General features: G+C 56.4%; 1 protein-coding gene across 1 annotated transcript in view; it reads right to left on the reverse strand.

Annotated features, from left to right (window-relative positions):
* CDH23 (cadherin related 23) overlaps nt 1–27,086 on the reverse strand; it is a gene marked incomplete at its 5' end in the record, with an annotated part of 358,117 nt that overhangs the window by 3,593 nt on the left and 327,438 nt on the right. The window contains 23 exons of the mRNA XM_080822934.1: nt 80–159; nt 239–359; nt 765–862; nt 1,153–1,409; nt 2,886–3,047; nt 3,127–3,378; nt 3,485–3,614; nt 4,154–4,267; nt 4,437–4,628; nt 6,563–6,774; nt 6,930–7,107; nt 8,567–8,686; nt 9,646–9,783; nt 10,005–10,174; nt 10,741–10,965; nt 12,112–12,228; nt 15,389–15,847; nt 17,551–17,754; nt 18,496–18,621; nt 19,968–20,070; nt 21,161–21,268; nt 21,809–22,018; nt 22,480–22,613. Of these exons, the coding sequence (XP_080679060.1) occupies nt 80–159; nt 239–359; nt 765–862; nt 1,153–1,409; nt 2,886–3,047; nt 3,127–3,378; nt 3,485–3,614; nt 4,154–4,267; nt 4,437–4,628; nt 6,563–6,774; nt 6,930–7,107; nt 8,567–8,686; nt 9,646–9,783; nt 10,005–10,174; nt 10,741–10,965; nt 12,112–12,228; nt 15,389–15,847; nt 17,551–17,754; nt 18,496–18,621; nt 19,968–20,070; nt 21,161–21,268; nt 21,809–22,018; nt 22,480–22,613 (3,910 nt within the window). The remainder of the gene's footprint in view (nt 1–79; nt 160–238; nt 360–764; nt 863–1,152; nt 1,410–2,885; nt 3,048–3,126; nt 3,379–3,484; nt 3,615–4,153; nt 4,268–4,436; nt 4,629–6,562; nt 6,775–6,929; nt 7,108–8,566; nt 8,687–9,645; nt 9,784–10,004; nt 10,175–10,740; nt 10,966–12,111; nt 12,229–15,388; nt 15,848–17,550; nt 17,755–18,495; nt 18,622–19,967; nt 20,071–21,160; nt 21,269–21,808; nt 22,019–22,479; nt 22,614–27,086) is intronic.

Genomic DNA, 27,086 nt, shown 5'->3' on the forward strand with positions numbered 1-27,086 from the left:
GAGGTTGGACAGGGCTGGCATCTCCCTGGAGGCCTCTGTGACTGTCCCAGGAGCAGGGAGGTGGGAGGGGGGCACTCACACGGTCCTGTAGTACCAGTTCATGAGGATGAAGAGCATGGCCGCCAGGAAGAGGAGAATGGCCAAGACGATGATTGCCATCTGGGAGAACGGGGCCAGGCATGAGTGGGCGAGCGTGTCAAGGGCAGAGGGGCGGCGGGGCCGGGTGCCAGTGGACTACCTGCAGGGCAGACATGTCGTCGGGCAGGCGGACGGAGATGGCAGGCTGCACGTCCAGGACATTGTAGTTCCGGAAGAGATTCCGTAGCTGCTCCTTGTTCTCATCAATCATCTGGATCACCCTGTGTGAGGAGCAGGTGCCTCAGCTTCCCTCAGCCAGTCCTTTAGAGCCGGGGCCACGCAGAAAGGTCTGCGCTCTTGCCTCCCGACTCCCCGCCCCCACCACGCCTTGCAAGATCAAACCGCAGCAGCTGGCAGAGCTCCGTGCCTTACAGAGTTCACCCCCCTCACCCAGGATCCTGCCTGTGCCTCACGGGCCCTGTCCTCCTCCCATTTTACAGATGGGGAGAGTTAGGCTCCGAGGGGTGGAGGATACTCCCAAACTATTCTCTGCCAGCCCTGCCCACCTCTGGGGGGGAGCCCCCACACAGCTGGCCTGATGGTGTGATCTGCCTCCTTTGGGGGGTCCCCTCCCCAACTCCAGGGCAGGGAGGTGGGCTGACAGTCTGAGCCCAGGCCCCACCCACCGGTCCACGTCCAGGATGCGGTTGGTATCACGGTTCACCACGTGGATGAGCAGCTCTGTCTGTGCGAAGTTCACCCGACCCTTCTTGTCCACATGGAACTAGGCGAGAAGGGGCGTTGTGGGCTGTGGCAGGGGGAGGGGAGGGGATGGGGAGCCCCTCCTGGCCTGCCCTGCCAATAAGCCCATAGCTGCCGAGTGCTCACCGAGGACCACACGTGGTGCCGGTCACTTCACTGCATGGGGCTGGGTGCTATTAGCCCCATTTTACAGGTGAGGATACTAAGGGCCAGAGACTCCCTTTCAGACCCCTGGTCTCTCCAAGATGCCCTGTCCCTGTGGTCTCATCCTCCTCCCCTCACCAGAAGACCCAGGGCGGCTCCATGGGTCACCTGCACATCGTCTGTGTTGACGATGGCACCAGTGATGTTGGAGAGCAGGCGGATGAACTCCTCCTCAAAGCCGCGCACGCGGTCGGGGATCTCATTAATGACGATCTTGACCCGCTGGTCGTCTCTCAGGATGTAGATGCCGATGATGGCCGTGTCATTGTGGCCTGCCAGGTCCCGGGCCACGATGTCCACCACAAAGTAGCCAGGGCTGTAGGCCATGAAGAGGTCGAAGGTGCGCAGGATGCCGTCCACACTCCCTGCGGGAAGAGGCCACGGACAGGTGCAGCTCAGGGGCCATGCAGTCGCTGTGAGTCCCCTGTGGGGGGGTGAGGGCCAGGGGCTTCTGGACATGAGGAGAAGAAGTGTCTCAGGCCACAAGTGCCCACAGGGCTGGGGAGAGCAGAGATGACTGAGGCCTGGGGACAGGTGAGCGTGAATGTTCATCTGAGGGAGCTGTGGCGGTGGCCTGGGCATGGCTGATTGTTCTCCTCAGAGAAGGCAGCCAGTGCTGCCAGAACTGGTACTTCTAGGGATTTCTAAGTTTCTACTTAAACCCGGCAAGTTCACACATAGCTGTGGGCTGCACTGACCTAAGGATAAGTTTGGGACTCTGGGGGACCAGGGAACATGTCCGAGCCCCCCACTGTCTCTCCCACATACATGCACTTCTGCATTCCACAGCCATACGAGAGAGATGACCAGAGGTGGTGCAGCAGTCTTCTCTTAGAAGACCATAGACCTGGGTTCAAGATCTGCCACATTCTAGCTGTGTTACTTTTAGCAAAGTATCCTCTCTGCCTTAATTTACTAAACTAAGAGCAGTACTAGATCAGAGGACAAAGGGATGGTATCTGGTTGTGTGACTGGAGAAGATGGCATGGGAATTAGGTTTCAGAGGATGGCTAGGGGGAGCATATCTGAAGGCAGAGGTGAAGGTCACGGTGGTATTTCAGGAGGTGAAGACAAAGGGCAAAGGCCGATGGAGGGTGGTATAGTGGGAGCTGAAGGAGTGGTGAGGTGATCAGCTTGGGTAGCCACAGGGTCCTTCTAGGTGGTGGGGGGCTGTGGAAACAGGAAGGGGAACTGGAAGACGTGAACCTTGAAAGGCAGGTGGGTGAAGGAGTCTAGACTGATTCCTGTAGGGAAGAGTGGGGAAGGGGTGGAGTCTAGAAGGAAGGTCATGGGACAACCACCAGGACACCTCTCAGACCTGATCCAAGCGGCTCAGCTGTCCACACAGGCAAATGCACAAGTCAGCACCATACATTCAGGTACATAGGTGCTCCCCAGGGCTTAGCACAATGCCCGACCCAAGGGAGGAAGAGGTGCACCAATGGGAAGACAGGTGGACGTATGGAGAGGAGGATGGCAAGGTGGATGGATGAGTGGACAGATGGGTAGAGGGGTGGACAGATGGATGAGTGAGAGGAAGGATGGACAGATGTACAGGGCGGGGCGGACTGACACAGGTGGGTGGATGGACGGATGGATAAGATGTAGAGAAGGAAGGAAGGAGAAAGTGGGTGGAGAGATGGAGAACTGGATCAGAGACTGGGAAGGTAGATGGAGGAAAGGAATAACAAGGGGCTGGCTGCATGACGGTTAGGTGCGAGGTGAACAGAAGGCACGTGGCTGGCTGGCCAGCCACTCATACCCTGTGGTGCCCACACAGACCCCATCACCTCCAGACTACAGTCCATGCAGTGACAGAGGTCTTGGGTGGAAGCTCCTACCCATGGTGAAGACCTGGCCCACGTCCTCAGAGTCGTTGGCGAGGGCCCGGAAGTAGTGGATGGCCAGGATGCTGTAGAAGACCAGGCTGTTGTTGCCAATGTCTGCATCCAGGGCCAGCACCTGGATCAACTCTGAGCCCACCTTGGCATCGGTGGCCACTCCTGTGGGACGGGGGCGGGTGGGTGTAAGTGGCAGGGCAGGGGCAGCCGGGCAGCCCAGACCCAGGCCCCGCCCCGGCACCTGCAGTGTACTCGGCCTTGGTGAAGCGCGGGGGCTGGTCGTTGATGTCTTCTAGCACAACGCGCACCTCCTGCAAGGTGAGGTCATTGACCAGGTCGAGGGCCGGGGAGGGCCCCCGTGGTGGTGTCCAGCTGCGGTTGCTCGAGGCCTTCACGATGAAGGAGAAGACAGCTTCCCGCTCCCGATCCAGGTCCCGCAGCACCAGCAGGCGCCCGTCTGGCCGGAGATGGAAGTTCTTCTCTTCGTTGCCGGCTGGGGGCAGGGCCACAGCACAGGGTGAGGGGGTGGGGCTGAGGTGGGGCTTGGTGGGCGCATCTCCAGCTCCAGGGTCCGTAGGGCAGAGCCCAACAAGCCCCACCTGCAATGAAGTAGTACACGATGGCATTGGGACCCTCATCTGCGTCCACGGCGCCTGTCACGTTGCCCACGAGGGTGCCACGTGGGGAGTGCTCGGGCACGGTCAGCAACTGGTACTGGGGGCTGCCTTTCTGCAGGGGGAAGGGGAAGGTCACAGAAGGCCAAGGTCACTTGGGGTGAGCAGAACTTCTGGAACCTCAAGGAAGTATGGGCCAGGCCTGGCCTGTTCCGTGAGGCAGACCAACACCTGAGCTGATGTTTGAACAACGGGGCACACTCATATACGTGTGCACACACACTCCCGCACTCATACGGTCTCTGGGGAACCTCACATCCCACGTGCACACAAGAAAACCCCCCACCAAGTTGCACAGTCTGAGTCAGCAGGAGGGGCTCAGCCCGAGCTCTGTGAAGCAGACGGAATATGGGGTTTCCTGCATGCTTGCTCTTGGGTGTGCAATCAGGAGAGATCCCGCTGCACAAGTCTCGCCTGTTTGCTCTTCTCACTGCCGAGTAGTACCTTGAAGTAGCAGCTGCTCAATAAACGCTTGTTCTGTGAGGTACGTGCAGAGTTTGTGTGTGACCACACGTGCGCGGTACAGTGTGCCCGTAGGCAGGGGAGTCCCTGTGTGGGTGGCGGGTGTGGGGTGGGGGTGGGGGTTCAGCTCACTGGAGGCCTCACAAAGAGAGGTTCGTTGTCATCGATGTCCTCTAGGGCCACCTGCAGCGGCTGCATAGTCTCGTACGGCACTGGCTGACCCAGGTCACTGGCTACCAGGATGAGCTGGGGGACAGAGGAACACAGTCGGGGGAGGTCACACCTCCCCCACCCCCGGGGGGAGCCAGCTCACCACCCAAGCGGGCATTCTATTTTAGGTGGGGAGAGGGCAGCCCTGTACCTGGAGGAGAGCCCTGCCCTCAGCCCCGCCTTTCCCCCGGGCCCTGCCCCTTACGCTATACAGGGCCTGTTTCTCTCGGTCCAGGCGCTGAGCTGTCTGGATGAGGCCGCTGATGGGGTCAATGGTGAAGTACTCCCAGTCCCGGTTGCCAGCTGTCTTCAGGAAGCTGTAGCGCACGGCCCCATTGAGGCCCTCGTCCTTGTCTGTGGCATAGACCTCATATACATTGGAGCGGAGCGGGATCTCCTGCAGTGGGGGGTGGGAGGGTTTGGCAGGGAGGCTCCTGGGGCATCCGAGAGAATCCCAGCTCCCAGGCCCTGCGGGTGCTCTTGTTCTTTCTCCTCACTCAGCACGATGTCCTTGCCACTTTCCAGCAGGCTTAGGAAACGTCTGCCCACTTCCCTGGACTCTCCTGGAGTTTCAAGCACCTGCTAGAACATCCCTTCTCCCCACCCCCACTCCACTGCCCGTCAGTGGTCCTGCCTGGTCTCCATCCACCATGCTGCACACACTCTCAGGGTTATTGCCCCTTGGGGGGCTTCCCCCATCCCTTGGATCCCACCCGAAGGCAGAGGGAGAATCCAAAGGCAGAGACCACAGCTACCCCTCTGTGCCTGGGTCTGTCTTGCTCTGTTAACCCTAATCACAGCAGCGCTAGGAATCCCCAGACAACACCATCTACCTAATCGGGTACCTGAAAGTGAGGGACAGGCAGGTAGAATGACATGGTGGTTAGAGACAACAGCTGTGTCCTAGTCTGTTACGAATTCACGGTGTGATTTGGGACATGCATGCTACCTCTCTGGGCCCCAGGCTCCTGATTCCCTTAAGTCTAAGATCTCAAGAGATCAGATGGCTGTAATAGACTGACCCATAATAAAGCTGCACAGGGCACAAGGAAAGAGCACATTTCTTGGATTTACTTGAAAAATTATCAGCTCGGCATGGTTCTCCTGATCTCACCGATCGGGACCATCAGAGACTCCCAAGTGGCAGTTACATCTAATTAATGGCAATGCGATGACAGGGAGCATTACTTAACATCTGCTGGTTGTTTGGGAGACACGAATCTTTCCAAATACAGTGTCTTGAAGGGAAAAATGTAGCAAATGGGGCCTCTGTTGTGGAAAAGAACTAGATTATTATTAATTTATATCTTGCCTTCTTCCACAAAAGATTTGAGGTCACTTACAAAAGTCTGTAAGTGTTTACATTATAACAAGAGAGAACAAGTTATAAAAAAACGGTAAAGAATAAGAAACGGTTGGGAGGAAAATGGAAAGTGAGGAGTGGGGGACAAGGTCTGTGCACTGAGTCCCTGCAGGGTCACTCAGCGTGGGCGGGCTGCTCTGAGCTCCCCAGTGGGCAGCACAAAGACGACCACTCCCTCACCGCCGTGGGCACTGGAAAAACAACTCACAGGTATGGGCACAGCGTCGTTTCCCGGTGCTCGGCCCTGGGGGATATGTCTCCTGTGGGACCTCAAAGAGGGGACAGAGTGACAAGGACCCGATGCTGACGTTCTGAGAGGCGGAGGCATGCTGAAGTTCAGAGAACGGAGAACAAGTGGGAGATCCCCTGAATAGAATAGCACCGAGCAGATGAATCCTGGGTGCTGAGAGGAAGGTGGGACGGGGCAGGGACTAAAAGAGTGCCCCCTGCTTTCACGAGAGGCAATTTAGAACAAAGGATGAAAGGAGGATTGGGGAATTCTAGAACGTCAGTCACTTCCCCCTTGTTTCTTATTTGGATGCCCATCCCCAGTTCCTAGGCCTGGTATCAGCAGGAACAGCAGACAGACGGAAGGAACATGTGTGTTATTTTGAGACACAAATATGGGGGAAGTGGGTGTCCGGGGAGGCTGCCTTTTTTGGCAGACATCTAGGAGCAAGAGCGGGGGCATCTACTACTCTTGAGTCCTGTTTTGTGGATGAGAAACCACTCTGAGAAGTCTCTTTCTCAAGGTCACAGTAGCAACAGTCAGACTTGGGCCCAGGGCCTCGTGCTGGCATAGCTCACACTACTCCCCAGTCTTCAGGACTGCTCTGTGTGACACTGAGCAAATATGTCGCGCTTGCTGGCCTCAGTTTCCCCACCTTCCCAGTGGAAGCCTTTCACTCTTCCAGGTGTGACTGCGGGAGGGAGATGGTGGTGGGCAGGGGGCCCGGAGACAGCGGTACCTCTCTGATGTGGAGGACGGTGCCGTTTGGCGGGCGCACAAAGATGGGGCGGTTGTCATTGACGTCGATGACCTCCACCAGGAGCATGGTGGTGCCCCAGAGCGGGGGCTCTCCCCCATCCGTGGCCACCACCGTCAGGTTGAACCTCTCGTAGGACTGCAGTGGCCGCTTTGTCGTCACCAGACCTGAGTCCATGTCGACGTGGAAGGCCTCTGGCAGGCAGGACGAGAGAGCTGCCGAGTCCGGCTCTGGCTGAGACGTCCCTCCTTCCCGTCCCTCCTCCTCCTCCTCCTGGCCTGGGGCTGCGCACATGACCACCTGCTCCTCCCACGCGCAAGGCATCACGGGTGGGGAGTGGGCTACTTACCCACGCCGGGGCCCTCGAGTGAGTAGGCCAGCTCCCCATTGGGGCCCTCGTCCTGGTCGGTGGCCATCATGGTGATGACCGAGGTGCCTGCTGGCTCGTTCTCGTACACACTTGTGCTGAACTGGGGCTTGGAGAACTGTGGGCGGCAGTCATTGACGTCCAGCACCTGGATCACCACCTGTTGGCGGAGAGGGGATGTGTGGTCAAAGGTCAGGAGCATACAGAGGGGCTGCTTCAGGCGACCCAGTCACATGGGAGCAAGCCAGGGCAGATGGTGCCTGCTACTGGAGTCTGACCTCAATTTGTTCACCCCCCCCTCCCCAAGCCACCTCCTCAGCTATACACTGGGGACAGTAGTATCTCCTCTCTCAGGCCCACCCGTGATGCACAGCGCCTGGCCTCAGTAACCGCTGTGCAGCTAGGCCTGTGTTACCAGGTGTCGGTGTCCACGTCCTGAGGCAGGGAGCCCGCCCCACCCCCTCCCACTCCGTCCTTTGCTCCTTCTCACTGTGACCCCTACATCTGAGTCTGCTCTCTCGACCGTAATGCTGGATTGCGATCCCTCCACTCTCCAAAGTTCCCTCTTGACTGGGATTTGTGTCCGGCTTGGGAATCTGGCTTGGGATGGGCTCCCTTGGCCGACCCCACAGCCCAGGGCAGGCCCCCTGGACACCCCAGGCCGGAGGCCATCTCTCTCCTGACTGCTGAGGCTCTGCCTGACCTGTGTCCCCCGAGAGCCCCTCACAGCAGTGATTTTAAGAACTCTGTCATGTGCACAAACCACCTTCCAACTCCCCGTCGCCCTGACACCACTGCCTGGGGCAGGAGGCATCATATTGGCTGCCGCTGCCTCCCACCCCGTGCAAAGCCGACAGCAGCGGCTCGGAGAGGTTACAGGCCACATGCGCAGTGCTCCACTAGTGCGCTCGTCCTCTGACTCCCAGTGCCGTGCTCTTCCCAGCACAGCAGTGTGACAGGGACGGGATCCTGGTGTGTGAGTGCTCCTGCCCCCTCCAACTGCTCACCAGCCCCCACCCTCCAGGAGAGTTCTCCTTGGAGGCTTAGGCTATTGTGGGGAGAAATGGCAGAAGTGTGTGCAGAAAGACAGGACTGGAGAAGGCAGGAACGGGGGAAGAAGGAAGGAGGAAGCCGACCCTCAAGGCCTGGGACTTCGGACAGAAGTGAGGAAAGAGCTTAGAAGGTGGGCCTCAGGGCAACTGTGTTGAAGCTAGAGCTGGAATGGGAACGGGGCTGGATGCCCCATTAAAGTTCTTTAAGGGACATAAATAAAGATAATTGTGTCACAATTACGTTTGGTTGCTGGGCTGTTTCTTTCGGGGGACACTGTATGAGTGGGACATGTGGAGCCCCAGGCTTGGGTTACACTGGGGTGTGTTTAAACACTGTCTTCGCAGGGGTTGGGCACAAGAAAGTTCTCTTGGAAAGTCCCCATCTCCCTAAGCAACCTCCTTTTTGGCTCACCCAACTAAGCTCCTGCTGTCGGCTGCTGCCACCATGTCTCCGAGGGCCCGGGAGGCTCTGCTCCCGCCCTGCAGCATCCTCTAAAGTAAAGGCTTTGCCTGCTGCCTCCACAATTCCAGTCCTTAGAGTCCCTGGTCCGGCCTAGTGGCCCTTACCTGCACCGAATTTTCCCGACGGTTGCTGGCTATATCCCCGGGGTTGTCTTTGGCCAAGGCCGTCAGAATATAGTGATCCTTCTTCTCCCGGTCCAGAGGAGACAGCACATAGATGTCACCCTAGGAGAGGGAGGGTGGAATCAGTTCCTTCATCAATCCGACTGGTAATTACTGAGCACTCAGTCTACACCAGACATTGTTCTAGGCTCTGGAGACGCAGCACTGAACAGAAGAGACAACAGCCCCCGTCCCCACGGAGCTCGGGTTCTAGTGGCTCTGTGGGCCCCACGACTCTGCTCCACCTGGAGATGGGATGGACGGGCCGCGCTGGAGCTGGCTACCTGGCTCCGTATAGAGCAGTCCTCTGTTAAATATTTGCTGTTCACAGTGCCAGGCCAGGAGCATGAATGATCATTCGCACAGAGGACAGAATCCGGCTGACTGGGCCGAGTGCAGGGGGGTGTGGGCCTCGAGAGTCAGTAGGAGGGAAAGTCCAGTTCTGGCCCTGTCCCTGGGGAAGGTCCTGCCTGACCAGCCACCCCCAGGCTGCAGTGGTCTCTCTCTGGGCTAAAACACCAGCTTTGAACCAAGTCACAGTCATTTAAATCATCACCCATCCTTTCTCTTGAGTTTCTGCTCTCTCACAGCGTGGGGGAGGCACCCATGGAGGGGCGTCTTCCCACCCCCAACCCCCACCCAGCACTGATATAGGGCCATGTATACAGTAGGAGCTCAAACGCTGTGCCCACTTTCTGTAGAGCTTCCTCTACCTCCCTTTTAATGGTTTCTAAAAGCAGTCTCCTGGACTCGAGTCAAGTTTTCTAGTCTGGTGGGGACACAGCTCAGAATTTTTTTTTGTCCCACAAAGGCTAGTTTCAAAAGACTGTGGCCACAGGGACAGAAAGGCCACAGTCTGCCGGATGTCTGGGACTTGAGCCGGGCCTGCTGACTTGGTGAAAAAGCCTCTGAGAACACAGAGGTCCCGATGGCAGGACCCAGAAACCAGGACGACTATGATACTCGTGGTGGCTTCTCAGCCTCTGCCCAGGCTCTTCCCAGCGCCTGGTGTGCCTGCTTACCGTGGTGGGGTTGATGGCAAACTTGCCCTCTCCATCCCCGAGGCTGTACTCAATGAGGGCAAAGTTGCCCGAGTCGGCGTCTGTGGCGGTGACGGTCAGGATGACCGTGCCCACGGGCACATCCTCCAAGACGGCTTCCTGGAGCCCAGCGGGCAGGGAGAGAGAGCAGGCTCGGGTCAGGCCTAGTGTCTACGCCCCTGCCCTGAAAACTCACCGGGTACACAGCCTGGGGCACCAAGCCGCTCACGGGGGAGTCACACCCGCAGGGCGCAGAGGCCGGCCGTGCGGGGGTGGAAGCTGCCCAAAGGGACCAAGACCTGGGCACGGGTCCTGACCCAACCTGCTGTCCGGCTGCCCACCTGGTAGGAATACTGGTCAAAGATGGGGTTGTTGTCATTTATGTCCACGATCTCCAGGTAGACAGGGATCTCAGCGGCGCGGGGCGGAGACCCATTGTCCGAGGCCCTCACGGTGAAGTTGAGCCACTGCACTTCCTCATAGTCCACCGTCTGGTTGGCAATGACTTTCCCTAAGAAACAGAGGCACCCGCTGCCGGTGTGGCCGCTCCTCACTCACGGAAGCTCTCCAAAGTATAAAGAGAAGGATCTGGAACTCTGAGGGGCAGGGGTGGTCCCTGGAAGAAGGAGGTGGCCCAGCAGCACCAACTAGGGGCAGGCAGGCCAAAGGCCTCACAGTAACTGGTATCCGGCTGTTCCCCTCACGGGAGGGGTGAGAAAGCTTTTCACAAGTCAAACGGATGGGTACCGACTAGCCCAGGACCTCCTCTGAGAGCTGCTTCTCTTGGTCTTCTCGCTCCCCAAGTGAGACTCCGAGTGGAAGCCCAGGTGGCAGAGACACTGGTAGAGTATCCAAGGGGTCCAGCAGACCTCAGAGGGGGCCTCCACCCCACCTGGGACTAGGTACTCTCCTTTCCTATAGTTTGGGCATCTGGGAATGATGGGAATGCTGGCCATACTGGATCTGGCCCAGCCCACTGAGGGACTAGGGTGCGGCCCCCGCTGGAGGGTGACAAGGGGGCCAGGGTCCCCTGTAGAGGCTGAGCAGGCGCAGCCTTCTGGAAGACTTCCCACGCACCTGCGGAGGAGTCCTCCAGCCGGACATAGCCTGGGGGCATCAGGTCCAGCAGCGTGTACGTGATCAGCCCATTGAGGCCCTTGTCTGGGTCCACGGCGGCCACAGCGATGAGTGTGGTGCCTGGGGTGGCCCCCTCCAGGACCCGCTCTGTGTAGCAGGTGATCCCGAAGGGCTTGAACTGGGGCGTGTTGTCATTGACATCCAGGATGTTGACTGTCAGCTTGGCTGGGGCAGAGGCAGGGGTGAAGGTGATGTGAGGGACACCAGTGTGGCTAGGCCTGGCCTTGCTAAGTGTTGGTCAAGCCGAGACAGGGTTGTGGCCTTTCACTGCCCTCCTGGGACTCCCTGAATCTCTATCCAGCCCTTGTGCGGTGGCACGTGACCCTTTTCCCGGTGGTCTGGTGGCTCGCTCTTCCATGGGGGAAGGGGTTTGGGTTCCACCAACTGGCTAAGTGACCTCGGTGGACCCCGGTCCTTACTGTGCCTCAGTTTTCCAACCCATCCAACAAGGTTGGACTGTGATGGTCTAAGGGTCGAAGACCCTGTCCATGATTCAGCCTTCTACTTCCTGTCTGAGGTGTCCCCTCAGTGGAACCCGCCCGGGGCCTTGCCCTCTGAGCAGGGGACATGTAGGCAGTGACTGGGTCTGCTCTTCCTTCCTGAAAACTTGGGCCTCTGGCTTGTAAAGATAAGCAGCCAATATCTGCCAGGCCTATCTCCCCATCCCAGCGGCTGTCCGTGCCCTCGAGGCCAGAGGTGACTTGAGGCCACACCATCACTCCATCCTCCCACTTCCTGTTCGGCCCACACAAAATCCACTCCTTCAGCAGCCCCTCCTGGTCATGCCTCAGGCTGTGGACAGGGTGGCGGCCCGTGCCCCTCTCTGCTCTGGTGCCTGCACCCTCCACAGTGGTGTCTTGGCCTCCATGGACACTCACGTTTCCTAGTGCTTTCATTCCTCTGGGCTCTATGTTCTGAGGTTCCTGTCACATGTGCCCACCACACCCTCCTCACTGGCTCTGATGATGGGGCTCTGGCCGGAGTCTCTGTTGGCTGGTTGGTTTCTCAGTGCCCACCCAGCCTCTATCAAGCCTCCTTCCCACTCTGAGCCTTTGGGTTCAAGATCACACACAGTTCTGGGCTTTTGGATCCCCCATCATTGAGCTCTCACAGCTGGGACGTGGGGCCACCCTGAGCCTTCCTGTGGCGGCCACCCTTCATACCCTTTGTGTAGCCTGACAATTGTCAGCCCCTTTGGGGAGCAGGTCCTGCTGCCTCCTCCCTGGGGCCAGGCCTGTGCGTGTTCCCAGCTGCTGCCCCTGCCCTGACGGGCTCAGAGTAGCCTGTGGCAGGTGCCTGAGGGAGCCTTACCATTTGGCACGCTGACAGAACGCTCTGGTAGGTCACTGGCATTGTCAATCACTGAGAGAGTGACCTCATAGGTGGCAACCAGCTCCCGGTTCAGCGGGGACTTCACCATTACGGACCCTGTAGACCGGACTAGGTTCAGTCTGAGGGGAACTCCATAACATCTGGGCCTCCCAGGGGCTCTCCTGTCTAGCTCCCCCAAACCACACCAAGAGCAATGATCCCCAGTAGAATGGGGACTTGGCAGTGACATTCTGGGCTGGGATGAGACCACAGCCACCTGCACGCTGGGGACACCACATTTTGCCCCTCACTCCCTGCTTACTAGCCAGGGGAACTTGGGGAAATTATTTAATATCTCTGCACCTGCTTCCTCATTTATAAAATAAGGATAACTTCAGTATCTACTGCACAGAGCTATTTTGAGGATTATAACCATAAAATGAGTTTACATTGGTGAAGGGTTTAGAACGGTGCTTGACACACAGTGCCACGTAATTGCTTGTTTTCAAAATGCTTACAATCTACAACAACGTGCATATACTGACACTACTGAACCATATGCTTAAATAGGGCTCCTGTGGTAAATTTTATGTCGTGTTCATTTTATTGCAATTTCAGCAATGCTTGTATTCTAGGGAGACTGAGTTTAAAAGGTCAAGGCAGCTAGAAATGCCTGAGGGTGCTCTCTGGAAGGGACCGTGGTGAGACAGGCCGGATAGTCAGGCCTAGCTCTTTGTCTTGATTACGTGAGACATGACAGGGCTTGACTGTGGGAAAGGAGCACCGTCCTGTGTTAAGACTGGCAAGCTGTCTCCTTGTCTCCTGCTCCCACTCCCCCGTAGCCCCTGCCAGCCCCCGAATCACAGAGGAACTCTTGAGTGGCTTGGGCTTGAACTGGGCAGACCTAGTTGGCCAATCTCAGGGTTGGCTCTGTTGGAGGGCCTGGTGGCCTCACCCCCAGGTGAAACTTTCTCTCTCCAGCTTCCTCTCAGGCAGTGTGGCCTCCGGGGTTCCCTACCCCCTTGGCAGATCCCCTGCTGGGCTTCTGTCTTCCTTGGTCCCCAGCCAAGGGGCGGTCACTTACCCTGGGCCGCTGCCTCCTCCTCCTCCTCCTCTTCCTACTCTCGCTCCCCGTCCCCGAGGTTGGGGAGCGAGGATGGGGAGAGGGTGGCTGCATTCAGTCTGCAAAGGCTGGGCCGCGGCCTTGGCCTGGGCCCCACAGGACAGGAAGGGTGGTAGGGGTGTGGTATGGAGGAAGGCGATGGGGTGAAGCAGAGATGAGGTGGGAAGTGACAGAGAAACAGAGCTCAAACCTGCAGGCCTGCCAGCCAGGAGGAAGAGAGAAGAGGGTTAACATCAGTTAGTTCAGGGTGCCGAGGGGATGGAGCAGAGCAGGGCGTGGGGGACGGTAGGGTGCAGAGCAGACCAGGGCAGGAGGTTTGAGAGGGAAGGGAATGGGAGGGAAGGGGGTGGGCAGGAAGCCAGGGGAGCAAGTGGGAGCCCCATTGGACAGGGGCACTCAGGGAGCTGAGGCTCTGGCAAGAAGAAAGGGGAGGAAAGGTAAGCAAGGGAGGTAGAGAAAACATGAGGAAGAGGGGGCAGAGAAGACACTGGAAAGAAAAATGGAGAGAAGAGAGTCAGTTGGAGGGAGGGAGAACAGAGAAGAGGAAAGTGGTAGAGGCATCAGTAGCGTCAAGTGGGGCGGGGCGCAGAGCAGCTTTCCATGGTCCTGACCAGCCACCGGCAGGAATTCTGCGCACCCGGGGCCATGGCTAAGCCATCTACATTCTTCCAGTGTCTTCTTTCTTCTCTGGGCCTCAGATGCTTATTGAGCGAATCATACTCTAGATCCAGAGGTTTACTGCTCCCTGTGGTCATTAGTACCACTTTGGTTTTATGTGTCTATTCCCTTTTATTCCCATATTCCTCTCCCCTCTACTCCCCTCGGTCAATCACTGTAATGGACTGAAGAATATTTCTCATTTGGAAGTATTCCTGAAAATCCTGTACTGTTTCTTGTGTGTGTATTTTACATTTACACAAAATGGGATTGTGATATATATATATATATATTTTCTTCTTTTTCTTATTTCTCCTTCTTCTCCTCCCCCCTCCCCTCCCCCTCCTCCTCCTTCTTCTACTTCTATATAATTCTGATTCGTCTAGTTCTTACTCTTTCAGTAAGTACTTATTCTTAAGGTCTACCCACATTTCTCTGCGAATCTAATCTATTTCTTCTGACTGCTGCATAGTACTCATGGCGTACGCCCGCCATGTCTTACTCTCCAATCTGCTAGGGATGGATGCCTGGGTGGCCTCCAACACCCACCACCAATAACATGGCAGGTAACGTGGCATATAGTTCCATTACTGACCTGAGAATGTCCTTGGGACATACACCCAGGAGAAGAACTGTGGAATCATGGGGTATGAGTGTCTTTTGTGCTAGACTGCTGTCTGGATGGTGGAAGTAGTTGAATCTCTTACTGTAGTGTATGAGCGTTCTGATGTCCCCACATTGTCACCAATACTCCGTATTGTCTCACATCTTAATAGCTGCTAATTACATATAGAAAATTGATAACTCATTGCTATTTTACTATGCATTTCTCTGAATAACAATGATTTTCAGAATTTTGTCATAGCTGTCTTAGTTTTTCTGTCACTCTTCTGGGCCTCTCAAGGAGACCTGTAGGGGTCCCACATCCCCTTCTTAACTCCCTGGAGTAGCAAAAACACGAAACTTTTGGGAAAATGGTAAAACCATCAACATTGCAATAAGCTGCACAGATCATGAAAGATAAGCCACAGTTGTTTCTTTTGTGCTCGCATAAGCAAATCCTCAAGGGCATCATTTCCAGATGACTTAAATGACTAGCATATGTATAAAGAAAGCATCCAACTACCTGGTTGTTAAAGAGATACATATAAAAACAAGCTACCATCTTCCTAAACAATTACAGACATGAAAGCTTTACAATATTTAGTCCTGGCAGGGGTGGGTGAGGTGGGTGTTCTCATGGAACACGGGCAGAGGGAGGCACTCTGAAGGAGAGATGGAGCTGACACGAGGAGAAGCAGGAGGAGAGAGGGAAGGAGCCAGGGAAGAGAGGGACAAGAGAGGGAGCACTGTGGCGTTGGGGGTGGGGGAAGAGAGCAGGAGGAGGAGCAGCTGAGGGGAGGGGAGGAACAGAAAGAAGGATCAGGAAGAAAGCAGAGGGCAAGGAGACGGGGCAGGGAGTCAGGGGTGGGGTGGGAGGGGAGCCGGCCCTTGTACCTGTGTTGATATTCACAGCAAAGGCATCCTCCTGGTCGAGAACCAGGCGGTCAGTGTCATCCTTGGCCACGATGCCGATGATGTGGTACTCTAGCTTTGGGTTGAGGTCACGGTCAATGGCAGTGATGTTGGCGATGACAGTGCCTGGCTCGGCCGACTCCAGCACGCTCACCGTCTGGATAGGGTTGAGGAACTCGGGGCGGGAGTCATTGATGTCGTCGATAAGGATGGTGATGATAGCCGTGCCCGAGAGAGGGACAGTGCCCCTGTCAGTGGCCACCACCGTCAGCCTGTAGGATTCCTGCTCCTCCCTGTCGATGGTGGCATTGGCGACACGGATGACCCCAGTGACTGGATGGATAAGGAAGCGGTCCTGGGCCCCGGCTTCTATTCGGTAGATCAGCTCCCCATTGAGGCCACTGTCCCTGTCCGTGGCTGTGACCTGAAGGACTGAGAATCCTGTGGGAGTGGGAATGGGGAGTGGCTGAGCACAGTGGTCTCTTCCGAAAACCTTAGACTGGGATGCATTTGTTGGTGGTTCCTAAGGGTCCCAATCATGCCAGTCTTGCCTGTGGTTATCTTTTATAAAATTTACATGTTTGATTCTTTGTAGATAACTCTCATTTTGTTTCACATTTTAGGACTATTTGAGAGATTGAAAAATCTTTAATAATTTAACGATTAGTAATATCTTCTGCATATTGTCTGCTTTTGACCTTTGCCCACTTATCTTTTGATTTATGCAAATCATATAATTATAATAACTGGTGACAGATATCTTTTTCTTAGTTTGTTTATAGGTTGCTATTGTTTGGTATAAAGAAATATGACTTAGGGGGGTGCCTGGGTGGCTCAGTTGTTAAGTATCTGCCTTCGGCTCCGGTCATGATCCCAGGGTCCTGGGATCGAGCCCCACATCAGGCTCCCTGCTCGGCAGGAAGCCTGCTTCTCCCTCTCCCACTTCCCCTGCTTGTGTTCCCTCTTTTGCTGTGTCTCTGTGTCAAATAAACAAATAAAATCTTAAAAAAAATTTTGACTTAGTATGCACCAAAATTTTTCCTTTTTTGGGTTCTCTTTCTCATATGCTTAGAACCTCTTTATCAGAAATCAAAGAAATAATCCAACTAAAGTTTCTCCTTTTGTTTGTAAATGTTTCTATTCTTTTGTATTTTCTCTAGACCCTCTACAGGTTTCATTTTGGTGCCTGATAGGGGGTGACAATCTGCACCAGATACGAATAGATATTTTGCACATTAAGTAATTAGTTCTCACAACGGATTTCATTGTTTCCTTTAAAAAAAAAAAAAAGATTTTAAGTAATCTCCATGCCTAATGTGGGTCTCAGACTCACAAGCCCAAAAACAAGAGTCCACACTCCACTGACTGAGCAGGACAGGCCCCCTTGATTGTTTCCTTACTCGCACGATACTACTTTCCTCACTTTTCCAGTATCTGTTTCTGGGTTACTTCGTCCCAGAGTCTTGTGCTCAGATCTTACGGTCTATAAACCCTGTAGTTCTGTAACATGCTATCGTATCTGGTGAGGCAATGCTGCCTTATTTATACTTCAGTCTCAAAGTGTTTTTACCCTTCCAGCTGACCTTTAGAATCAAATACACCCTCCAAGCCATATTTGATGTTGATGGGAATCACATTTATCTGATTTTGACTTTAAAACTGTCCTTCCCAGGTGCCTGGGTGGCTCAGTGGGTTAAGCCTCTACTTTCGGCTCAGGTCATGATCTCAGGGTCCTGCGATCGACCCCCATCAGGCTCTCTGCTTGGCAGGGAGCCTGCTTCCCCTTCTCTCTCTCTCTCTCTCCCTGCCTCTCTGCCTCCTTGTGACCTCTCTCTGTCAAATAAATAAGTAAAATCTTAAAAAAAAAAATTCCTTCCCTCTAGGGATGCAGATGGAACATTTCTTAATAATCTCATTTTCCAAAAAAAAAAAAACAAAAAACAGACAAACACGTGGATCAGAGCAGCGAGGTGAGGGCCGCCTGGTTTTTCTGACTCCCTCTCCAGTGCTCTCTCCGCCTGCCCTACTGCCCTTGTTTCTCCCTGCTGGGTGAATTCTGCCTCTACCCTGTGAGGTTCCAATCCCTGTGGACCAGCAAGCAGCTCCTGCCGGGGGCCGGGGGCCAGGGCCTGGGGCCTGCTTACCTGGTGGGCAGTTTTCTAGCAGGTGGACTGTGAGGGCGGGAGGGCTGAACGTGGGCCAGTTGTCATTGTCATCCAGGATGGTGACCAGCAGGTCGGCTGTGCCATTGAGCAGCCCAATGTCCTCAGCCAGCAGGAGAAGCTCCAGGACCGGGGGTGAGAAGGCCTCCCGGTCAATGATGACACCTGACCTCACTGTCACCACGCCTGGCACCCAGCACCACCAGCCGGGGAGACACAAAGGAAAAGGGGTACAGTGGGGAGACGGAGCAAGAGCCAGCCAGGATGGGATAGAGAGAGAGAGACAGGGGAGTGACAGGGGAAAAAGACAAAAGAGGAGCAGGGAAGACAACATAGTGACTTTCTTCCCCAAAGGCTCAACAAACAGTGTTCCGGGAGGGCCCCAGCGGCCAGTTTCCTGCAATTATCCTCTCCCCGGGTACCCTCTGCAGTGCTCCAGAGTCTTGCCTAGGATGAGGGACCCAGGGAGGAGCACTGACCTGCTCGCCAGCATACCCCTCCCTGTTGTCACCGGTCACCAAGCTGGCCTCCTATCCAGGACCAGACTGATGGGACACAGTCTCTGGGGAATTTTGGACGTGGTCTGAGGACAGACCTTTGGCCGCTTCTGGTGGGCAAGGGCCTGAGCCTCTTGCCCTGGGCACGGGCAGATGGAGGGAGTGGGTTTGGGGATTCACTGCCTAGGCTGAGAGCTTATGCACCAGCAGGGCCCTTGGTGTGGCTCCCAGCCTCCTTCAGGCTCCTCCTGCTCGGCCCCACGGGGCTTAGTCCAGCTGCAAAGTGGGGCTTGTGAGGAGTGGGGTCCCCCTGGAGGGCCTGGATTTAGTGCCAAGGAAGGAGGCCCTGGGTCTGGCAGATGGCCACTGCCACCCCAGCGGGAAGCCCTGGTGCCGGGGTGGGAGCGCTGGGATGGCACGGAGGCCTCACCGGAGCTGTTGTCGATGTCGAAGAGGCCACTCTGGGAGCCCAGCAGCTTGTAGGTCACCACGGCGTAGACGTCCAGGTCCGCATCCAGGGCCAGGATGGGCCCGTTGAGCACCGCGAGGGGGGTCCCTGGGCCAGGGGGAGAGGGGTCACTGTGGGGCCAAGCTGGCCCCCACCCACCCCTCCCCCACCCTGGCCCCGGTGAGCCATGGCTGACGATGGATGAGAGGGAGGGAGGTGAGGTGGACGGGGTGGGGGAGCCATGGGCCAGGCTGCGGCAGCCTTGGCAGACTGACGCAGATGCCTGGGGAGCAGCCTCAAAGCCCTGCTGGGGAGAAAACACAACAGCAGTGAGCAAGCCCCTTGGGGCGCTGGGAGTGCGCCTGCCTTCCCAGCAGCCTTTGAGGGTCACTCCATGGGAGGGTTGGGGCTCCCTGAGCGTGTGGGCCCTGTCTAGCTACGCACCACCAGCCCAGGCTGTCCACACGGGTTCCAGATGCTCTTTACAGGGGTCTGGCTGCACCCGGCTAGGAATACCGGCCCCGGCCTGTGTGTGGGACTGCACGTTCACGGTCATGAGCACACGCATGGTCACGAGCACGTTCACGGTCATGAGCACGCACACAGGAGCGCCGGCAGGTCGGGGATCCCCCTGCTTGTGCCTCTATCGGCTGCTGCAAGTGGGCACGTTTGCACATGGAGTGTACCGTGTACGCCCCTCCCCGCATTCCTGTGTGTGTCTGTGCGCAGCTCTGCCTAACGCGGGCTCGTGCCAGCACGTACGTGTTTGAGTGTATACACAGGAGGGACCAAGAGAGTAGGGAGCACCCAGCCGGAGACAAGAAGCATCGTAGCTCATGTCTTTCTGAGTTAGAATCCGAGCTGCTGGGGCGGCTGGAGGAGGGGTGAGGGGGCCTCCCCAGGGGCACAGCAAAAAGGAGATCCTGTTCCTCTGAAGACAGTGAGGCCGGTCAGTGTGTTGGTGTAGGGAAGGGGCTAGGCTGGCCTCCCTGGGGCCCTTGGCCCTTCTCCTCTGTTTATGTGTGTTCCCTGAGCTTCTGAAGCCTGTAGGGTGCCCTGTGCTCCTGGGGTGAGGGAACAGGGAGGGGCGAGCTTACCCCCTTCCTGGGTAGTCTTCAGGCCTTAATTGTCCCTCTTGAGGGGGTAATGGGGTGTCTTTCAGAACACTTTGGGGACCAATGACCACAGCCTTCTTTTCCAAGCCGACCTATGGCCTCTTTGGTTGGCCCCCAAGAGGTGCGGTGACCAGGGCCCACCAGCCCCTCAAGAGCGGTGCCCCTTCCTCCCCTCCATACCCTTCTGCACCTGCTGGGTCTCTGGTCAGCCACTCGGTGAGGCTGCCTCCCCAGCCAGGCTTCAGCAGGGCCCCTATCAAGCACAAGGGAGGCCCTCAGGCATCCAGGGCCCAGGGGGCGCCCCAGCAGCAGGGAATCCCAGGTGGGTCTGGCACCTACCAGTGGGAGAGTTCTCCATCACCTCCGCCTGGTAGGTGCTCTCAGTAAAGAGGGGATGGTTGTCATTCTCGTCTGCCAGAAAGATCAGCAGCAAGTCAAAATCCTGAGGGAGGCACAAGGGAGGGTTAGGTTGTAGACCATGTTCTAGCAAAACGCTCCAGTGGGGAGGAGGGCTGGAAAGTGGGGGGCCGGGGCGCAGAGGTAGAGGATTAAAAAGCCCACACTCAGGGTCCAGAGATTGGGGTTCGAGGCCCTGCTGTGGGGCCTTGGGCAAATCATTTCCCCTATCTGGACTCAGTTTTCTGGTCTGGCAAATGGGAATCCTAACTCCTTTCCCAGAGGTATTGTGAAGTGAACAGGATGGACATGACTAGCATTTAATCATGTCCCATCGCCTGGTAAGAAAGGACTTCAGGCAGAAAGATGACTGTTGGTTTTTAGACTCTGTAGGCCTGCCTGATACCCCAGTCCAGGCCCAACCAAACTCTCCCCCAGTGCTGTACCTTGTACCTTTCAGAAACCACAGTCAGGTCCTTGTCTTAGAACCTCTCCGTAGCCCTGGATGCTATCTCTGTTGCAGAGCTGAGCAGACTCAGGCCCAGAGCTGTGGTTATTCAAAACCACAGGGAGAGCTAGCAGTAGATTGTGTGTGTGTGTGTGTGTGTGTGTGTGTGTGACTAGCCTTCCAGCTTCCTGACCGCCCCACTCCATGCTGCTGTTCAAGGGCAAGTTCAGCACGGGTTTTGTCATTGACATCCCGCACCCGAATCCCCAGCAGCATCTGGGGTGTGTTGGGGAAGAGGAGGAAGCGATGGGTGCGAGATGGGATAGTGAGCAAGGGGGCGGTGATGGGTGGTGTGTGCCCAAGTATCAGTGGTTTGGGGACCAAAGAGGACATCTGGTGTTGAGTGTTTGCCACATGCCAGGCACAGTGCTGATGACCGTATCGATACTGACTCCTTCTAGTCCTTTCCATAACTTTGGGGCAGGGGAGGTTCTTCATTTTGCAGAAGAGAAGGAAAATGGGGTAGGAGAGAAATCTGCTTCTTGTCAAAGCCACACACCCAATGACAGGTAGAACTGGGATTTGAACCCAGCACTGGTTCCCTTGGATGCCTGCGCGTCTAACCCCCAGGTGTGCTGCCTGCCGCCTCCAGCATGCAGCCCTGCTCCCCCATGTCCTCTGGCCTCACCCTCCTGGCTATGCGTGGGTTCTCCGGGTTGTCCTTCACGGAAATGGTCAGCTTATACTCTGGGATCCGCTCGCGGTCCAGTGGCCGGTTCACGGTGATGACCCCTGTCTGGGAGGCGGAGGGCTGGTGAGCTGAGCAGCGACCTGGCCCCTATTCTGGGCTCTGGTCCACAGATGCCCAACTGCTTCACCTGTAGCTCCAGGAGTAGCTGTGAATTCTCTCCCTACATTGCCACAGATACGGTCTAGAACGCCATCATGGGCTGGCAGGGTCTTAACAGAGCAAGAGTGTCCACAAATGGCCGAGTCTTACTGTCTGCAAGGGGTAGGTCCTCTGAGAACCTCGTGGGGCTGGAAGCGGCTAAGACTCCAAGAGGACAATGAGGACTTCCTGGTACATCTTGGCAATAAACCAAACGGAACTGAGGCTCTGGCTCCCTCATTGCACATGGTAAGGCTTGGGGGTGGCAGGGACCCCAGAGATGGCTCGGCTGCAAATCCAAGATTCCATGCTACCCAGAGACTCCCATGTCCCAGCACAGGACAGAGGCTCAAGGAAGAAACTGAGCCTGAAGATGCCCAGTGCCCAGAGCATAAAGCCTCTAAGGCTGGGTCCTCTGGTTCAGAAGGAACTCTGGGGGTCCCCTACCGTGGCATTGATGGAGAAGGCCCGCTCTCGGTTGCCCGCAGTGATGTTGAAGGTGAGGAGTGCGTTGCACCCGCTGTCGGCGTCGCTGGCCAGAATGTGGGCGACGAAGCTGGAGACGGGGCTATTCTCACTGATGGTGATGTTCATGGGCAGGTTCAGCAGCACAGGGTCATTGTCATTGATGTCCAGCACCCGGATCCCCACCAGCATCTGGGGCGTGTTGGGGAAGAGGAGGAAGTGACAGGCGCGAGATGGGGCAGGCGAGCAGCGGTCAGGGTGGGGATTGCCAAAGGAAAGGTGCAGGCAATCACGGAGAAGGAAGAGGAAGAAAAGGATAATAAAAAAGGCACAAGGATGAAAATGAGAATAAGCAGCAAGCAGAAAGCGCAAAGAGGCAGAACCAGGGCAGTAGGGGGTGGGGGCAGGGCAGAGTGACAGGTGCAGAGGCCTGGCTGGCTGGGGTGGGGAGAGCTGTGAATGGCCATGGCCGCCAGGCCCCAGGGAGCCCTGAGAGGCACTGGCCGGCCTGGTAGGGGCTCTGCAGGTCTGGGCTGGCTCCAGGTTAGCCTGGGGCCTCTCTGGGAATGAGGGTAGGCATATAAATAGAAACCTCTATGGAGAGTTCAGGGGGCAGTGAGAGCATGCCCCTGGCATGGAGCCCCGAGACTCACCGTGGAGCTGAGGGGAGGTACCCCCCTGTCGCGGGCACAGACAGTCAGGTTGTAAAAGGCAATGGTCTCCCGGTCCAGCTCCACATCCTTTCGGACCCGCAGCACACCCTCCACAGGAGAGATCACAAACTCCCCTGCGTGTTGCCCAGGAGAGGCTGCAGTGAGCTGGGAATGGCCGGGAGCTGTGGAAAGCCCTTGGCCTCTCCCTGCTTCCTCTAGTGAGCCTTATTCACTGGGGGCAGGGGGCCAGCTGGGTGCGTGGCCTCCCGTGCCCCCAACTTCAGATCCTTGGGGACCCTGCCAAGAGCTGGGCAGGGTGGGAGCAAGGGGGACAGAGAGCTGCTTGGGCTGTAGGTGCTCATGGGCCCGCTTAGACCCCAGCGTGCCTGAGATGCCAGTTTGGGTCCCTTCCCTGGGACTCATGCAGGGTAGGGACTGACCCTGTGTAAGACGGTTATGTTGAGAAAAGTGGGGGCCCCTTTCTACACAAGCACACTCTCACCGCTCTTGCTCAGAAACTGATTGATGGAGGTCTCGGGTACTTTGTGGCGTGCAATCCCTTCCAGATACCATGTCTTGGAAAACAGGGGGAGAAGGCAAAGCTTATCCCCAAGGGACGGCTTGCTGGTGAGGAGGCACAGGACAGGACAGAGCAGGAGTGACTGAGGTCAGGGAAGCCCCAGCTGCCCTCCATACAGCCCTGGTCTTGAGCCACAGCTGGCGTGTCAACAGCATTTGGCCAGGCCTGGGGCCCCCTCTTGGCCTCTAGTCAAGACCTGACTTCTTTTCTTTGATGTTTGGAAAGCCCTCAGCTGGTCCTTTGGCTTCAGCCCTTGTTTTGGCCTGGCTGAGGGGGCTGGATGTCTGAGAGCATCTACAGCAAGAACCTCAGATTCTCAGGCTGGCCTGGAAGGGACCCCGGAGACCATCCAGGCCCTCGTGTCCTCTGGAAAATGAATCAAGAGTCTGGAGAAGGGTGACCCCTTGTCTGAGCTCCCACAGCAAGTTCATTCCAGAGCCAGTATTCAAATCCAGAGCTCTGGGTCTCAGCCCACTGCATCCATTGGACAGTGGTCTTTCTAGAACCATCATCAGAGCAGACAGACCAGGATGGGAAGTTTGGGAGAGAAGGGTGAAGACAGGGAGTGGGTGGAGGGGAACAGATAGGAGCCCAGGTGGGTAGGAAAAGGGCAGGGAAGGTGAGTGAGGAAGGTGGGGTGGATGTGAGGAAGGGGGGCTGCCTCTTTGCATCCCCCCTGCCCTGGAACTGGGGACAGAGACAAATGGCACCTGGGGGAAAAGCCCAGATGGGACACTGACCTGCTTGTGGACAGACAGCACACAGGGGCACCGCAAGGGTGGAGGCCCTAATTGCCAACAATTCCCTCTGCCTGATCCTTCCTATCCTACCTCACTGTCCCTGCCCCCAGCCGCTGCTGCTCTGACTCCACACACAGCCCTTCTGTGGCCCCCCACACCCCTCACCCTCCCAGAGGCGTGGAAGCCATCTGAAGCAGGATTTCCTGAGCCTGACACTCCAAGGTCTCACAAGAACTGGGGATTCCCTTTCTAGGGATTTCCCAGCCCTGTCTGGGCCCCTGACCATGGGTGAACAGATGGCCTCCAGCACTTTCTCTAAAGCCAGCTACCCTCTTGAAGGAAGGAAAGGGGCTCTGAGAACTCAGGGGGCAGGCCCAAGGCTCTGGGGGGCTGGACCCAGGCTAGACCCCAGTGAGATCAGCTCACGGACTGAAGATCGGGGAGGGGGAGGCAGGCCAAGGACCCAGGACGCATTATCCCTGGCAGCTTACCCCCAGGGAACTCCCCAGCATTCCACTCCTTTTGGAGATAGAGGTTAAAAACAGAGGCTTTCCATTTGCCTCCTGACTTCACTCCCATGTGCCCTTGGGCATGTGACTGAGCTTTGCCTTGATGTCCTCATACAGAAAATGGGCCAATAAAAGGGTGGCACTGGGACTGGACAAGGCCTGGTCCACCTCCTGGGTGCTGGATCCAGGGCAGGTCTTGGTGTGATTAGAGGGACTTGGAAAGGAGCCCAGGCAGTCCCCCGAGGGAACTGGGGCCTTCAGAGGGGGATGAGGATAGATGAGGGGTCGGAGGAGCAGGCTGGCCTGGAAGGGGCAGCTGGAGGTTCTGAGAAGGCCAAGACTAAAGGGAGGGGCTCCAAGGGATAGAGCCTGTTTCCCAACTATTGCTTGACTGCGTATGTCCTCTGCAGAGCCTAGTAGGGCTTCCTGTCGCCCCTGACATCTCTCCACCAAGAGGAGCCCCTCCAGGCTCCGGCTGCAGGGCTGGGAGCCGGAGGGGCCCAGACCGTGTATCTTCACCTGTGGCGTGTCACTAAGCCGGTTCTCCATGGAAAACAGTCCTGACACATAGTGTGTCAGGATTTCAGGTTAATGCTGTGCTGTCACTGAACCTGGAGGTAGGGGACGCTGTGGGGAGTGGACACGGTGGCTTTGTGGGAGCTAGTCAGGCACACCCCTAGCCTTCCCTAGTCTACCCTGAAATGGGGCGGTGCTCTGTGATCCTGAAGTTATCTCTGGGCTCTTCCTTCCTGGGGGAAGAGGACCCTAAACTTCTCTTACTCCTCTGGGCAGTGGCCAGGAGGTGCCTCTCAGTCTCCTGGGATGCCCACAAGACCCTAAATTCCTATGGCTGACCATGATCATGTGTCAATTTAACTGGGAGGTCTGGCTCAGGACTCCAAAAGTCCATGGCACGGAGCTGTCTGCAGTGTGCTAGGATATAGGTGTGAGCCCTGTACCCCAAAGCTGGGAGCAGTGAGGGCCTCTTGCTAGGCAGGGGGTCAGCCGCCTGCCCAGCTCCCACCCCTCGGTGAAGCTTCAGTAGCCTCCCAAACAGGCGCAGGGACTCCCGGGCGACGATCAAGCCTCCGCGGTTGTGAGAATAACAGAGAAAGTCCCTCGCTCTGCTGGTTTCGGGAGAGGAAGCCATGCTGCTTGGCCAGAGAAAGGACTTTTGGGGTGTGAAACGGTGGACTGACAGAATGGAGCGACCTCCTGCAAGCTCAGGCTAGCAGGGCCTCCAAGTCTTGCTCTGTGGAAGTGAGTTTAAGCGTCTTGACTGCAAATACAGCCCAGGTTCTGTGTTCTATCCTGGGAGCTCTCATCTGCCTACTTCTCTGGTGCGGGCCTCTCAGCTCGTGGCTTTGTGTATCTCCATGCTGACAGCTCCCAGCAGAGACGTCCCTCCCGAACCCCTGGCTTGGGCGTCTAACCCCCACTTGCCATCTCACACCTCCCCTCACCTCTCCCCGCTCACCTGCTCCCACCGCAGCCTCCCCCACAGGCTGACAGTCATGCCCTCTCTCCAGTTGCTCAGACTGAAACCCTGGTGTCATCTCTGACTTTCTCCACATCTAATAAGTCAGCACATCCTGTTGGTTCCAACTCTGAAATATGCGAGAGCCGTCTACCTCACCGTCACCACCTTCGGTGTGACCAGCCTGGTCCCAGCTATGCCATCTGTAGCCTGAGTGATTGTAATAGGCTCCTATGGTCCCTCCTGCTCCCATTCCTTGACCTCAACAGTCTGTTCTGAGCACAGGAATCAGAGTGACCCCGGTCACATCTAAGTCAAATTGGGTACCTCCTGTGCTCCTAGCCCTCCTTTGGTTCCCAGATCACTTGGCGCCAAAGTCACGTCCTCATCATGGTCAGCAAGACCCAAGAATGTCTGGAGCTACTACCTCTCTGACCTCATCCCTTCCTGCTCCTCCTCTCACTTGACTTAGCATGCTCTGGCCGCAGGGCCTTTGCACTTGCTGTTCCCTCTGTCTGGAATGGTCTTCCCCAGATGTCCACATGACCCGTTCTGCTTTCCTTCAGGTCTTTGCTCAAATGTCACCTCCCTGGACAGGTCCTCCCTGAGCACCCTATTCAAAATTGCAGCTTCTGCTTGGCACGCCCCATCTCCTGGCTTTATATCTCTCCATAGCCCTTAGCACCTCCCAATATACTAAGTTATCTACTCAGTCACTTAGGTTCATCGCCTGCGTCTTCCCACTGGAACATGTGCTAAGGACAGGAATCTGTGTCCGTCTTGTACCATCCAGCATCCTCAGCACCTGAATTATGACTGGCATAGGGTAGGTGCTCAATAAAATATGGCCCATTGAAAATCCAGATGTTTCACAAAGATTTGGATTTCTAGATTTTGTTTTGAATGTGGGAAGACCTAGCACCTTGGGGCCTGCATGTTGACATAGCCACACCAGCAGAAGCTGAGCTTGGGCCCCACAGCCCCCACTACTCCTTACTGTCTTGCCTAGACCCCTTCCTGCATGTGTGTTCCCAGCCTGGTACCAGCAAGCCTTTGAGTCTGGAATTCTGACTCTACAGAAACGAGCAGAAACTGATTTGTGGAACTGCTCAGGCCAGGGCCAAGCCCGCTCTTCCCGAGGACGACCACTGAAGTAGCTGTGAAGGCTATGCCTGGCAACCAGCTGTACAGAAAAATCCAGGTGCTGAATGCATCTCGGGGTCCTGAAGGGTTGGGGTAAGGATATTCATCCTCCTCTGCCCGGGGGTCTTTCCTCTGGGTATGATGCTGGGGCATTTTCT

This window comes from Martes martes (genome assembly GCF_963455335.1).
Source record: "Martes martes genome assembly, chromosome: 14".
Classification (NCBI taxonomy): domain Eukaryota; kingdom Metazoa; phylum Chordata; class Mammalia; order Carnivora; family Mustelidae; genus Martes; species Martes martes.